At 34.6% G+C, this 14,753-nt stretch overlaps 1 protein-coding gene across 1 annotated transcript in view; it reads left to right on the top strand.

Annotated features, from left to right (window-relative positions):
- The window catches only part of Tsp26A (Tetraspanin 26A), a 31,280-nt gene that overhangs the window by 7,265 nt on the left and 9,262 nt on the right, over window positions 1–14,753 (top strand). Inside the window, exons 3-7 of the mRNA XM_071582985.1 lie at window positions 2,181–2,254; window positions 3,540–3,614; window positions 5,445–5,543; window positions 13,063–13,191; window positions 14,227–14,277. Coding sequence (XP_071439086.1) covers window positions 2,181–2,254; window positions 3,540–3,614; window positions 5,445–5,543; window positions 13,063–13,191; window positions 14,227–14,277 — 428 coding nt within the window. The remainder of the gene's footprint in view (window positions 1–2,180; window positions 2,255–3,539; window positions 3,615–5,444; window positions 5,544–13,062; window positions 13,192–14,226; window positions 14,278–14,753) is intronic.

The following is a 14,753-nucleotide window of genomic DNA, read 5'->3' as shown; positions in this document are numbered from 1 at the left end:
CACCATGGTGTTTATCTTTGGAACCATGATTATTATGCATGCAGCAATGACTTAAATGCCATTTCAAACTTAATTCATAATGAAATAATAATTAAATAGCAAACATGAATGATTTTTTCAAGTATGTAATCACAAAATATCTTCAAGTGCCTAAGCTATTACATAAGTAAGACATAAGAAAATTACTAATCTATTTGAAGTGAACAGTCAGTCAAACTGTTTCATAGTTTGAGCTCAGTTTCATATACCACATAGCTATGATGGTTTGCTATATGAAGGACAAGTGCTGAGCACATTATCTACAACATTTTTCCCAGGAGACATGCTGAAGAGCTATGATTCTAGGGCCAGAGTTTTCTTAACAATAGATGTAAAAACGTTGTCTTCCTTTTCATTGGATGTTGTGTTGTTCCATTCTTTTGCTCAAAATCTTCATTTGTTTGGATTTCACTGGTCCACTGGCCTGTTCCTAATTAATCTCCCAAATTTTCATGTTCTTGGCCTCGGTCCTAAGTCTAGACCAGCCATTTTGAATGCTATCTTGCAAGTCTAGGAGTTGTATTTGCATTCCATTTACAAACCTACCTTGTGTAAACAATTTAAACTAGTTTTCTATTATACTCCAAATCTAAGTGGACATATTTGTACAATTGATTAAGCTTAAGTAGTGCTGAAGGATGCTTTTTTTTTGCTTGTGCAATTACTTGCAGTTTTTATCTCCCTGGTCAAGTGATGCTGCTCATGTATAGGTTTCATTAGGAGAATTTCAAGTTAAATGCTTTAAGACTCCTTGTAGAATGCTAGGTAGCCTTTAACTAAAAGAAAACAATTTCTCCGTATTTTTTTAAAGAGTTTGCGCATCCAAACTATGAAGTAATCTTTACTAAACGGGGATGTTGTTGCTGGAAAAAATGCACATTAGGACTCTTTGAGTGTAAAGCTAAGTTGTTAAACAAAAGTTGCCTGATGAAAAAGTACCAAATCAATAAACTTTTGGTCTATTTTTGTTCTTGCACATATTTTGAAATATCTTGGTACTCACATTTTTATAAATTGAATAAATGCCAATTCAAAATTGAAAATAATCTTTTGCAGAAGGCTGTTTACTGACTGCTAAATATCATTCCATTATAATTTAGTAGTCTTTCACGGAAGAAAGGCTTTGAATGGGCTTAGACTGTACACTTCAATTCTTAACCTGGCCCGGGTGGTGGTGGGGTAACATCCTCACCTGCCAATCCAGAGGTCGTGGGTTTGATTCCCACCTAGGTGGATTTTTCTCAACCTAGGGCCTGGGTGTATTTTATTGTCTTCAATGTCATGTCTAAGGTTTAGGTGAAAGAAAAAAACTGTTAGCCTCAATCTTGCCCAATTAAGTAAATAACATGAAAAAACCTGACACTCAAACTTCAATAAATTATATTCTACTTTATAATGCTAAATGGTCTTATTTTTGATATCCTATTATTCAAATGTATTATATATATTTATATATATACACATACATATATATATATATATTTCTATTTTTATATATATATGCATATAAATATATATATATTTATCCATTTAGATCTTAAAAACAATTCTTGATTAAATAAGATTTAAATCTAGATTTAAACATCCTATATGAGTTGGTATATTTTATGTCTGCTGCTAAATGGTTATAAATTTTTTTACATATATTTGTATGTATGTATACACACACACATATGTGGATCGTGGTAGTCGAGGTGTAGAGCGTTGGACTACTGACAGGAGGGCCTGGGTTCGATTCCTGGGCAAGCCTCTTTGGGCGCCTGCAGCTCTACCCAAGTTTTTTGAATTTTTGGGTACCAGGTCTTCCTGGGAAACCATAACTGGCACAGGGAAAGAAATTGGCCCCCCTACCCTGATGCATGAATTTCACACCATGTGTGTGTGTGTATATGTGTATGCATATATATTTATAGATAGATATGTATATGTGTGTGTGTATATGTATGTATGTGTATGTATATATATATATATATATATATATATAAATATATGTGTATGTATGTATGCATACATACATTCATATTTTTGGGCTGGGGAAAACATTTTTTTACCTTTATTAAAAAAATATTTTGTTTTGTAAATTTAACTAGTGAATATTTGGGAATAGTTGGTCTTGAATTAACTCAATAATTATTTTTCAGGCACTGTCACTTTCATAATTGGCTTCACTGGCTGTGTTGGGGCCCTCAGGGAGAACACCTGCCTTCTAGCAGCTGTGAGTGTCCTTCATTTTATCTCTACTGCATTTCCATACGTATTCATGGTGGGATCAACCACATCTGGAAATTAAGTGTGAATTGTATGGCATTTTTACATTGGAAAGTTCTGACCATTATTATCTGAAGATGTCCATTACCTTACAAAATTATTCAATAGTAAAAATAGCTCATCCACGAGAATGAAAAAGCCATATTAAATCATGTACAATAGATGAAACATTTAGAACAATAAACATGGTAATTAGTGGAAGAGAATGACAATCAGAGCCACAGACTCAGCTTTTGGATTTATTGGAATATGTAATATTATACATATACCAAAAATATGAACAGAGAAACATAATAGTCCTGGGGTAGAGCATTGAACTACTGACCTGAGGGCCCGGGTTCAATTCCTGTAGTAGTAGTAGTAGCTTTAGGGGAGGCAACCAACAGCTGAGGTCATTTGTACCATTACGGATTGACGGGAGAGGTGGAAGGCTAGAGAGAAACCCAGCGTCAGCGTTTGCATACTCTTAACAAAAGGTGCCAAGGGGCCCGCAGCTTAACGTCCCATCCAACGGACGGCATACTCAAAGTGCTCTCCACAAAGCACCTAAAGTAGGGATCGGTATACCACTGAAAAATATCTGCTGTCACTAGGATACAAACCTGGGCCCTCTGGGTGGGAAGCCAGTATGCTAGTCACCTCACTGTCTTGATCCCCTCAATTCTTGGGCATGCCTTTGGGCACCCTCAGCTTCAACTAAACTGTGTGATTTGTTTGGGTACCAGATCTTCCTGGAAAACCATAGGCAGTATAGAGAAAGGAACTGGCCCCCCTACTCTGATGTGCAAATTTCACATGCCATTGGACTTGGTACCTGGCGAACTTTACCATCTCCTATTTAACCAAACTTCAGGTTTGTAATTTGTGGTTTTTTATGTATTTAAGCATATATTTTTGAATGTCGCCAATTAAATAAAAATTTATAAGCAAGAAGAATAGATTATGAATGTCTGGGGACATGAGGTGGAGATTTGATATGAAAGATTAGGGAGTTCAAAGTTATGGAGGAAGTAATAAGGAAAGAATTGAGATAAATATTCGAATAGGCCTGGGGCATATGAAGAGAGTTAAGATAAGAACTTGTTAGCCTTTCGGCAACACAGGCATTACTGATCCCTTCAGGGGTAACAATCTCCAGATAAAATTATTGCATTAATCAGAGTTTTAAATTCCCTCTTTACAGTAATGGTTAATACTTACATAATAATCATTTTATATCTTCTTCATTTCAGTATGCAATATTCCTTGCCATCCTGCTGCTCTTGGAAATGACAGCAGGGATCCTGGGGTTCATTTTCAAAGACTGGGTATGTAAATTTTAAATAATAAATCTAATTTTCTTCTTAAATTTATCTTAAATAAAATAATTCAATGTGTTATTATTGTATTAATGCTTCAGGGGATCTTAATCTTCACTTTTCTCGATAAAATTAAAAATTGGGTGGAAGGCACCACTTTAGACTAATGAAAGCCATGTTGGAAGGTGGTTGCTCATGGGCCGAAGGCCCAACACAATCTGAGTTCATTGCGTATTAGGCTCAGAATTGGTTTGGTAATAAAATTACTCACTTAATTGTAGTAACCCTTATAAGTCCTCAAGGATGGCCATCACTTTCAAGAGGTCTTGCTTGAAGCTCTCTAACTCTAATACCTTTTACAGATAGTTGAGCTTTATTAGCAGATTGCAGTACTATGTCATTTTAATCTGTTTCTGCTTGACTTGCTTAATCTGGATCATTTTTTAAAAGGGTCAAAAATTTAATTCAAGGGGTAAATTTTTCAGACATAATTTGCCTTATGGGAAGCTCATGAAAAGGATGACTATTTATAAATTCAACCATTGATCTGATTATGAAAATACTTGGGTGTCCATTTTTCCTCATATTGTGAAATAAAAAAGTATTGTGAAATAAAAAAAGTATTGTGGAAGTAAAAAAAAGTATGCAGTAAAAATAGGCAAGGAGTCATGACTTAAAGGAATTGAACAAACCCTTGGTCAGCTTTTACCTAAAACGGCATAGGCATATGAGTCATGAATATGATCATAATTTTGGTAATAATTATGTCCAATAGTATTGGCTTGCAAATTTATTTTCACTACCCTAAGAAAATTACATGGTTTGGAGAATTAAAAAAATAGTACATGATATTCTCTAAGCTACCTGTAGCATCTCTACCCTTCTGTGTTAAAAAATGCCACTATTAAGTCATAAAAGAAACATACTCTCTCTTATTAATGCCTTCCATGCTGCTCTATCCTTGCGTACTTCTTTCCCCTCAGCCATCTTCTGATATTGCTATATTGAGACTATCAAATTTTAGTTTGTTTTGAAGCTTAGGTGGATGGGTTTTGAAATGTCTGGGTTCCATCCACCTGAGTTCTTGACAGCAGATCTGGTAAACCTCTGAATGGGGCCATTTTTTTTTTAATACAAATAATTGTATAACCTTTATATCCACAAAGATATTTGAAAATAATTTTAAATTTGAAAATAATCACATTAATTTAAAGATAACAAAAAACCCTACAGTAGATATGCTCAGAGTACAGTAGGTATTCTAACTTCATTTTGGGCTTGCAAAACTTGCTTGTATGAGTAAAATTTCTTTTGAAATCTATTAAAGCCAAAAATGTATGTCAAGGGAGAAACTTTTTTGACCCAGCCATTGGCACATCAGGTGGCAGTTGTGATGTCTTTGCTTTTGGTATGATCCTATCACATTCTCTACCAGCTGGCCCATGCATACTTTTAACTCGACGAAAATCTCCTTGAAAATTGTGCAATAAAGGCTAGCCAACCTCACAGCAGTTAGCCACTATGACAGAGGGATTTGGGATCTAAGGTCAATGGAAAAACAATTATTCTGTCTTGTGAAGGGCTTGTTCTAGTGGAATGTAATATATCATATTTATCATTGTTTTAATTTCTCTGGTATGATGTACTTAGTAACTCAGGAAACCCTTATTTTCTTTATCATTGATTGCTTTTGTTCAGTTTAGTTTATTATGCTGTTATTTTTTAGTACAAAATATTGCAATCATTTTTACTCAGTTTCAAAGCAGTAACCTTTCATTTCTTCTTAGAATTTTCAATGGCTGTTTGTAAACATTTACAGGGAATTCATTTTTTTTCTAGATTAAGTCTCAGGCAACCGGAGGTTTTCAGGCATTTATTATTCATTATCGAGAAGATCCTGATCAGCAGAATCTTATTGATTGGATTCAAGAGGATTGGGTGAGTATTTTTCTAAATGCATGTATTTTACAATTTGATGAGATCAAATGTAATATTTAAATACAAAATTAATGCAATGAATTGGTTTGTAATAACTAAATGTGCATATAGTAAAGTCTTTGATTTACATCAGAGACGCAGGCCAAAATGTTCAACCCAAATTGGAATGATGTTAATCAGAACAGGATATTCATGACTGCTATAATTCATGAATCTTGCCAATATGCAGATTTTTGAGTTAATAATGTTATGTTAATGGAATAAATAAGCAACTTTTTCCATTGAGATTAACATAAGCTTTGATTAGGCAACATGTTTAAGTTATAATCAATACATATATGAATAGACATGAATTGACAAACTTTCACCTCATGCTTTTCCACAAAATGCCTGTATTTTAATACACCTAGATTCTAGCAACAGGCAGGAAAAAATGCATTTAGCTTTCTATTGTATCATAGTAAATTTGATTGAAAAACCCTTAATAATTATCTATAGTTGTGTGAAAAATTATTGAAAGTTTTTCAATCATCATGAGTAAATTCTATAAAGTCACAATCGATACAATTCATTCTGTATAATAGTATTTTATATAACTTAATTATTTTTAAAGTTTTTTTGGATTATGCTTGTTTTGGACTTCACAGTTGCCTTATGTTCAACAGAATTTACTCTTATCAAGCGCATCCCATGACTTGATTTTTAGCAATTCCACGTTAAATAATTACGGCCAACCACAATATTGAATGGGTGCATCACATGAAGGCAAACAGCTGTGGTATAGCTACAAATCTGTACAGTGACATTTCACGAAAGGGCATACACATTGAAGTCTCAAAGAGGCCTATCCTCCAATGGAAGTGAACAGGAAAGGGTAGTGTTTGGTTAAGGGGAAAATTGCGTGAACTCCAGGACCAGTGTAAAGGAAGGGAACACTTTGCCATGCTCAGTGTTAGTGAGAGGTCCAAATCAACCATTACTGCTAACAATTTTCAACATTGAATTTCCCCTTCAATCTTTCCCTTCTTTACCATCATCTCCCTTGCAGCCAACTCTCAAAATTATTATCATTTGCTAGTCTGCCGTTTAAGGTTGGTTATAAATGTACCACACCAACTGAACATCACTGCATTTCTTAGGTTCCTCTGACAAGATACTATGTGACACCCCATACTTAAACTTTTTTTCAATTCCACATAAATTCTGTATCCTTTCTTTCTGTCCAACATGCCTCTTCTTTTTCTCCAGCTTTCTCATTTTCCTGAATGTCTCCCATGTATCTCAGTCTTCAACATTCCATCATCTATCAAAATGTTCTCCATCCATTTCCTGCCTCCTTTGAATTTCTCTCTAAAACTCTCACTACTTACCCACCATGTGTGATACTTCCTTGTTGTTTTCCTTTATGTCTAATGTCTTCATGTCTTTTCCAACCTTCTCTACACCCACATTTCAATACTTCTAATATACCAGGTCTGTTCAAAAAGTATCACCAATTTTGAATTTCCGCGGGTTACGTATATTAGATTTTCGTTTTTTTTGTGGCGTTATGTTGGTACTTACGTCCACTTATGCCGAAAAGTTCGGCCATTTTGTATGTTCAGTTAATGTTGACAGTTGTTTGGCTTGGACATGTTTTGGCTTGTCTTCGATTTTTGCCTGTTCCAAAAAATGGATCAAAGAATCTGCATCATATTTTGTGTGAAAAACAAAATTAAGTGCGCGAATGCATTCCAAATGTTGACTGTGGCCAATGGAGAAGCTACCTTGGACCGAAGCAACGTTTATCGGTGGTACAAAATGTTCTCGGAGGGCTGAGATCATTGCGGATGACAAAAGACAAACATTGATGAAGTGAAGAAAATAGTATTGGCCAATCATCGAATCACCATTAGAGAAGTCGCTGAGGACCAAATCATATAGATTGGCATTTGGCTTTCGATTTTTACCAATGGTTTGGGCATGACACGGGTCGCCGCAAAATTTGTACCAAAATTGCTCAATTTCGACCAAAAACAGCAACGCCATATAAACATTGCTAATGTGGTGTTGGACTATGTTTGCGATGACCTGAATTTGCTCCAGAGGGTAATAACTGGTGACAAATCATTGATTAATGGTTATGACGTGGAAACTAAAGCTCAATCATCCCAATGGAAGCTGCAGCATGAGTCAGGACCGAAAAAAGCGCGCCAAGTTCGGTCAAATGTGAAAGTTTTGCTAATAGTTTTCTTCAAATGCAGGGGCGTGGTGTATCATGAGTTCTTGCCACAGGGTAGAACAGTAAATAAGGAATATCACCTGCAAGTTATGCGCAAATTGCGCGAAGCAATCCGCCACAAACACCCAGATTTGTGGAAGAACAGAAATTGGCTTTTGCACCATAACAATACCCCTACTCACTTATCGTTACTTGTGTGCGAATGTTTGGCTAAAAACAACACACTAGTGATGCCACAGCCACCGTATTCCCCAGATCTGGCCCCCAGTGACTTTTTCTTATTCCCGAAACTGAAGAGGCCCATGAAAAGACAATGCTATGCTACGATTGACGAGAAAAAGACTGCATCGAAGGAGGAGCTGAACAAGATCACAAAAATGATTTTTTGAAGTGCTTCAAGGATTGAAAAAACGTTGGCACAAGTGTATAATATCTAATGGGGATTACTTTGAAGGGGGCAAAATAGATAATCATGAATAAATAAATAATTTTTGGAAAAGCACAAAAGTCACGATACTTTTTGAACCGACCTCTTATGCTGATCATCTTGCTTTAGTGACCAAGTTTATGCTTTGTGAAAAATCACACTCCTTACCAAACTTTTCACTGATCTTTTCTTAAGATCCTTTCTTCATGTCCCAGTCATTAATTCCCTCCTTGGGAAAGCATCATTGCCTAATGCAATTCTTCCTGTGTTATCCTTACTACTTAGACCATCTTGATCCAAACACTTCCAAGGTACACAAACTATTCCACCTGCTCTAGTTTTTGGCCTTCAATTTTTATGATCAACTTAGCCTTATTCTTTCTCAAAACTTTATAACCTTTGTTTTGTTTACAAGGATTCTCATCCTATGTGCATTTCACTAGTTTTCTATTGCACCTAGCAATGATTATAGCCCCTTGGCTGACTGGCTAAGTAGAGCTTGATCTTCCACATTCCTAACTGATTGAATTGATTCCCCATGTCCCTCCAACCCTTCCTATGCCTCTCATACCATAATCTAGGCATATGTATAATAAAAGGTGATAGTTGGCATCCATGTCTCACTCCCTTGCCTAAGTGTTTAAAAGTTGGCTTTAACCTCGTGGACTGTGGTTCATCGCGCACGACTACGAATGTGTGTGACATTTTATGTACAGTATTTCATCACAACATCTTGTTCCTTTAAAAGCCCCAAAATTTCAGAGTTTAAGAGGACGCCTCAATAGCTTAACTGGCTAAAGCACTCGACCAGGTATTGAGGGATCTGGGTTCAAATCCCAGTCAAGGCAAATGATTTTTACACTCTGAAATTGTTGCATTGACAATGCATGGATTTAAAAAATCAAATGCACAATGGAACCTTGCTTAATGAGCACCTTGAATAGCAAGTAATATGCGTAACTAGCAAAAATATTTTGACCAAAAGTGACTCTCTTAATGAGCGACTTTTCACATAACAAATGACAAGGAGAAGGGAATTCCGGGAATGATTGCAGGCCTGCGACTCGAGTTTTTGTCTAGCACTCATTCTGCTAGCATCTTAGTGTTGCTAGTGATCACACTTTTTTCCAAACTTGTGTTCAGATGTATTATTTGTTATTTTTATAGTAAGGTTTATTTTTATTTTCTGCATTTTTTTTTAAATTTCCCCGAAGAAATATTCGCAAAAAGACAGCCAAAAGATAATAAAAATAACTAGTGAAATGAAATGTGAAATCATTGAAAAATGGGAACCTGATGTGAGTGTGGCTGATCTAGCATTTGCATACAACCAGTTGACATCAACAATTGCATTTTCTGAGGATCCATGTGTGGTTTGAGAAGTTAAACAGAAAAACCTGCATCCAAGGCATTCTAAGGTATGAGCAGGAAGCTGTGAATCAAAGGCAGCGGAGAACTTCCTCTGCAACTTATTGAAGCTCATAGTTTCTGAGGGTTACCTGACGCAACAGGTTTTTAATTTTGACCAGACAGGTCTCTTCTGGAAGAAGATGCTGAAACAAGCGTATATGTATTTGTGCGCTTAACAGTATTAGAGAATGCATTGCTCTGTTGCAATTAATGAAAGGCTGTCTGGCACTGATATTTTATGCCAATGTGAGTGGCAATTTGAAAATTAAATTCCTGCTTGTTTACCATTCAGAAAATCCATGAGCCATCAAGTATTGTCAAGTCCCAAACAGCAGGCTGAATGTATTGTGGAGGTCATAGGAAACTGTTGCACCTTTCCATGTGTATGTCACATTACACTAATAAGGTAGTGACTAGCACACTAGAAATGTTTTTAATGATAATGCTGAGTAGCATCTTTATAAAATTTTGAAGCATCGGGAAAAACAAATGTCTCTAAATAGCTTTATAATAAAAAGGAATTATAAACAGAAATAATAAAATAAATCAAGTTCGCATTCTCGTTTTTTATTCTGAGGTATAAGAAAAAATTATATAATCCACAATCCTAAACAATGTATATATACTTTTCTTTTAATACACCCTGTATGTAATTTATTTTTTTTGGCACGAAAGGCATTATTGTATTTTAGATCAACTTACATGGGAAAAATTGTTTCACTTAATGACTGTTTCACTTAACAAGAAAGATTGTAGAATGAACTATTCTCATTTTAGAAGGTTCCACAGTACATACATTTGAAATTTATTAAGAGAAAGTATTAGAATTCTATTCTGAATACAAATTACTCTATTTGAGGCAGTATAAAGAAGTATTAAAAAGTATAGAAAGTTGATTTAATTTGCTCCCTCATTCATTTTTTGTGATGATTATGAAGTTGTAACCAATGAAATACTGTCATTGTAGTTCTTGTATGATGATGATCCCTCTGCTCAACATCTGGAGAGGAAGGGAAGTGCTAGGGATGTTTCTTAGCTCAAATATCACTCTCTCTCCTTCTCTGTTCTTTGCTAAGACTTAACTATCTCAACTTGAAAAGAAACAGTTTGTCGGTAATACCTGTTGATTTACCCTGGAATGACTCTGAATGGTAAGTTACAGATCTCTTGTACCTTGGACTTGGGAAGCTTTTGCAATGGGAGCACTTGTCCAATTGGAGTAGAGAATGTTTACACCTTAAATTATGGGAAGGTCTATGGCAGAAAATGATGAGAATGAATAATTAAATAGTTGTCAAGAGGCATAGATTTGTAAAATGTATTTTTTGCTTGACAGTGATGTCAATTGCCAACAAGATTTTATTATTAAAACATTTTAATTTGGGATGACAGAAATTGAAGCCTTACTGCACTTCTATTATTGACTAAATTGTAATATTATTTATCTATCCTAGGATATTCGAACTTTAAATTTAGAACTTAATATTTACTCTTTCTCTTGAAGTATTAATGAAACCATAAGCAATGTGATTTATAAAGAAACTATCATTTTTCTTGCTTAAGAATTATCATCTTGTTGATTGGCCTATCTTTTTAAATACTTTTTCATAGAATATAAGTTACTAAGACTATATAAATAATATATTATGTGTGTAGTAGGTAGCTGATTAACCATTCATCTGGGTATTTAATATTTCCATGTCCAACCCGTGGTGGGTATTTAATTTTACACTGATCCCAGATTTCTCATTTTGTCGTAGGATGAGAAAACACAAAAATTTTATTATTTTTTGCAGTATAAAACAAATATTTTGATTAGTCGTTTGAAATAATGAAAATTTTTGGTTTAAATTGTAATATTAATGATAAATTTTGATTATTTAACATTAAGTTAAAAATGACAACAATTCAATAATTCCTACAATTAAAGAAATCATTAGCGTAGAATGAGCGCTATTTTAGATATATGGTTAAATCAGTGGTAACAGAATGTTTCGACTAATAGGCAACATGTAAATTACAATGTTAGAAATTTTGTAAAATTAAGGTGCAAAATGGGCAACCACACATTACAATTATATTTTTTTTATTCTTTACTCATTTTCAGTAAACATTTTTTAAATAATTACAATGCTTCATTTCTACACTATAAACACTTCACTTTTTTACAACCATCAAATAAAAAAATAAAAACTACAGGACAAAATGAAATTGTTTGAAGCGAACATGAAGAGAAATGAAATTCTAAAAAAATTGCATGGCAAATCATGACCATTACTTTAAATTTGCTGTGCAGCTATTAGTTTTACTCACAAAAAAACAATTTATTTTTTAATTCAATGAATATCTATTTTTAGAAATCATTATCAGTATGGTATACTCTGAAACATGGAGCAGGACACAAACCAACACAACAATCAGGACACCAATATTTTGTTTCCTTCCTTTTCCCCGCCTTGTGGCACACAACAAATCTTTTTCTGGGGCACTTTTTTGTTATTGGGGGGACAGTATCAATAAAATGTCTCTCGGTAAGGCTTAGGAGATTTAGATGGCCTTCCTTGGACTACTTTGGTATCTTTTCATACTTTGCTATCAATATTTCAACAAGTGAGATTAGAAATTCTTTTCAATTCAGTTTCCCCCTATTCTTATTGTAAATGGCATAAGCATTCAACATTGTCATGTCCATCAAGTGCTGAAATATTTTTGATAGTATTTTTTTGGTCGATTTCTCGCAATTTTGTACATCTACATGAGTCCATTGCTTCTATCAACCTAACCCATATTCTTATTGTAGTCTTTTACCACAATTGGTTTCGCCACTTTTTCCCCCATTTTTCCATTTCACACATTTCAGTTCCATGAAATGTGCTCTCCATCATCACACCTCTTTTTTCCTTCCCTTTCATCACCATATGTTTCCCCATCGTCCCAACTACATCCGTTCTATTCTAGAATAACTTGTCTACTAATTTAGGGCTAGTGGACAAATTGCCAAAATATATAGTATGCCCCTTACCTAGCTGATTATCTGCTAAAACCAGGACGAACTTGGCGGTGACATTCTCTTCTTTATATTTGTCTGAATACATTGTGTCCTTTCCCGTATAAATCAAAAAATTCCATGTATAGCCTGACTTACTTTCACATGGCAAAAGAAGGGCAATGAGAATGCAACCCCCAAGACAGTGACATAGCTTCGCTAAAAGACGCATAGGTACACAAAAAAATGTCTGACATTCCATCTACCGGGCAGAAGGTGAACTCATTGGATAAATCAACGAGTGGCTGCAGTTGTGTGACAGAATATCATGGCATTACCATTGAAAATAAACATAGAATTGGTGTGACGTATGTACACGGCATACCCAGATGAGTGGTTAAATGCTAATATCATGTTTTGCGAAATTTTGAATTGTAATTTTGTAAAAATATTATTTGTGCTTTGTTATATGTAGCTACAGTGTTGTGGAATTGAAGGGCCAAAGGACTGGGATAAGAACAATTACTTCAACTGCTCTTCAAAAGATGTTGGAAGCAGGGAGGCTTGTGGAGTTCCTTTCTCCTGTTGCAAACGCAAACCAAATGCAAGTATCTTATTTTGTTTTTTGCCTCTGATAGCTAAGTGATGAGCAAATCACTGCTAGAGACGAAATCAATAGTGCTTTTGTCAATGCAGAGTTATTACTTCATGTGCTGGTGTTAATTTACTATGGACTTAAAGAAAATGAAAAAAATTAAGAATAATTCACTGAATAGAAATACTTAGAGAGAGAGTGGCAGAAGGATGGTGAGAGGGTTGTGGGCATGAGATACATTTTTGTCATGAGGGAACTTAGTGGCCTGAAGGTAAAGAGGGTATCAGGGTGATCTATGGGGTTTGGATTGTCTACTACTAGAGGAAGTTAATAGAAATTTTATAGTATTCAGGTATTTAATTTTTTGTCTGTTTCATGATAAGAGATTTAGGGCATTTTCTATTAATCTGTTTGAACTTGATTGTCATCAAGATTTCAGTTTTCGCAGTTCAAATATTAAGTGAACTGCTGAGTCTGTTCCCGATATTATGGTCTTCTTCATTGTTAATTATCATGTACTTTCCCTGGTATGTTCTTCTTCAATTTTGATGGGTCATATAGGATTATGAAATGTTTGTATGTTACTGGTTTTCAATGACATACTCATGCTCATTGCTCATGCTATGGAGGGACAACAACCTCCAATAGCCCATAAAGACCATACATGAGTTGAGTGGCAGGTAACACCTTAACCTTTGTAAGGTTACACCTTAGAAAGTCAATCACAAAAAGATTTCATTTTTGTGCTACAACATTTTGGCAGCCATACTCAATAGGGAAACTATTATAGAAGTTGACATGAAGGCCAGTTATACTTAAGCTCATTCTGCCTTGCATTTAGGATATCCCAATGTTGTAAACATGACCTTTTAATTACATATCTGCAAGAAACATGATAAGCTGCATAAGGCTGGTTTTGAAATAAAAGCATAATCTATGAAAAATCAAATTGTCCCTATCAATATTGTGATTAACTTTGATTTTAGTAAAATGTAACATTTTTCTTGTTATTTATGACCTAATTTTTGTTTCACTTCATTTCAGGAAATAATAAAAAATAAACAGTGTGGTTATGATGTTCGAAAACCTGGTTATGTGAGTAGCTTTTTTCTTAAACTTTGTGGGTTAGAGATGTAGTATATAGGAACTAAAATTCTCCTCTTTTGGTATCAGGGAACTAGAAATATATATGTGGAATGGATTGGTATTATCCTCGTTTAAGTTATATTACATTGTTGTTAGTTGTGCCAGAAAGTCAAAAGCCCAGCTAATAAAGTAAAAGCCTTTCTCAAATTGTCTGAAAGTATAAATGTGTACCCATATTTGGCTTTATGATTTTCGGAAGGAAGTATTTTAAAGTTAAAGTGAAATGAAGTGTCATTATCAATAATTCCAGAAGGTTTGTAATTTGTAAAAGTTTTCACACGAAATGGGGCAGTAAAAAAATAATAAATGGCTTCATGTGTGTCTGTTGTATTACTTTTTGTACTCTATAGTATCAACTACAAATTATATAATAATTCAATATCATGCCATTTGTCAATTTAGAGAGTGCAATGGGTCCTCAATCT

The sequence above is a fragment of the Hetaerina americana genome, unplaced genomic scaffold (genome assembly GCF_022747635.1).
Source record: "Hetaerina americana unplaced genomic scaffold, ioHetAmer1.1.p SCAF_12, whole genome shotgun sequence".
Classification (NCBI taxonomy): Eukaryota; Metazoa; Arthropoda; class Insecta; order Odonata; family Calopterygidae; genus Hetaerina; species Hetaerina americana.
Note: the sequence above shows the minus strand (reverse complement) of the source record. Positions and strands in the feature narration are given on the sequence as shown.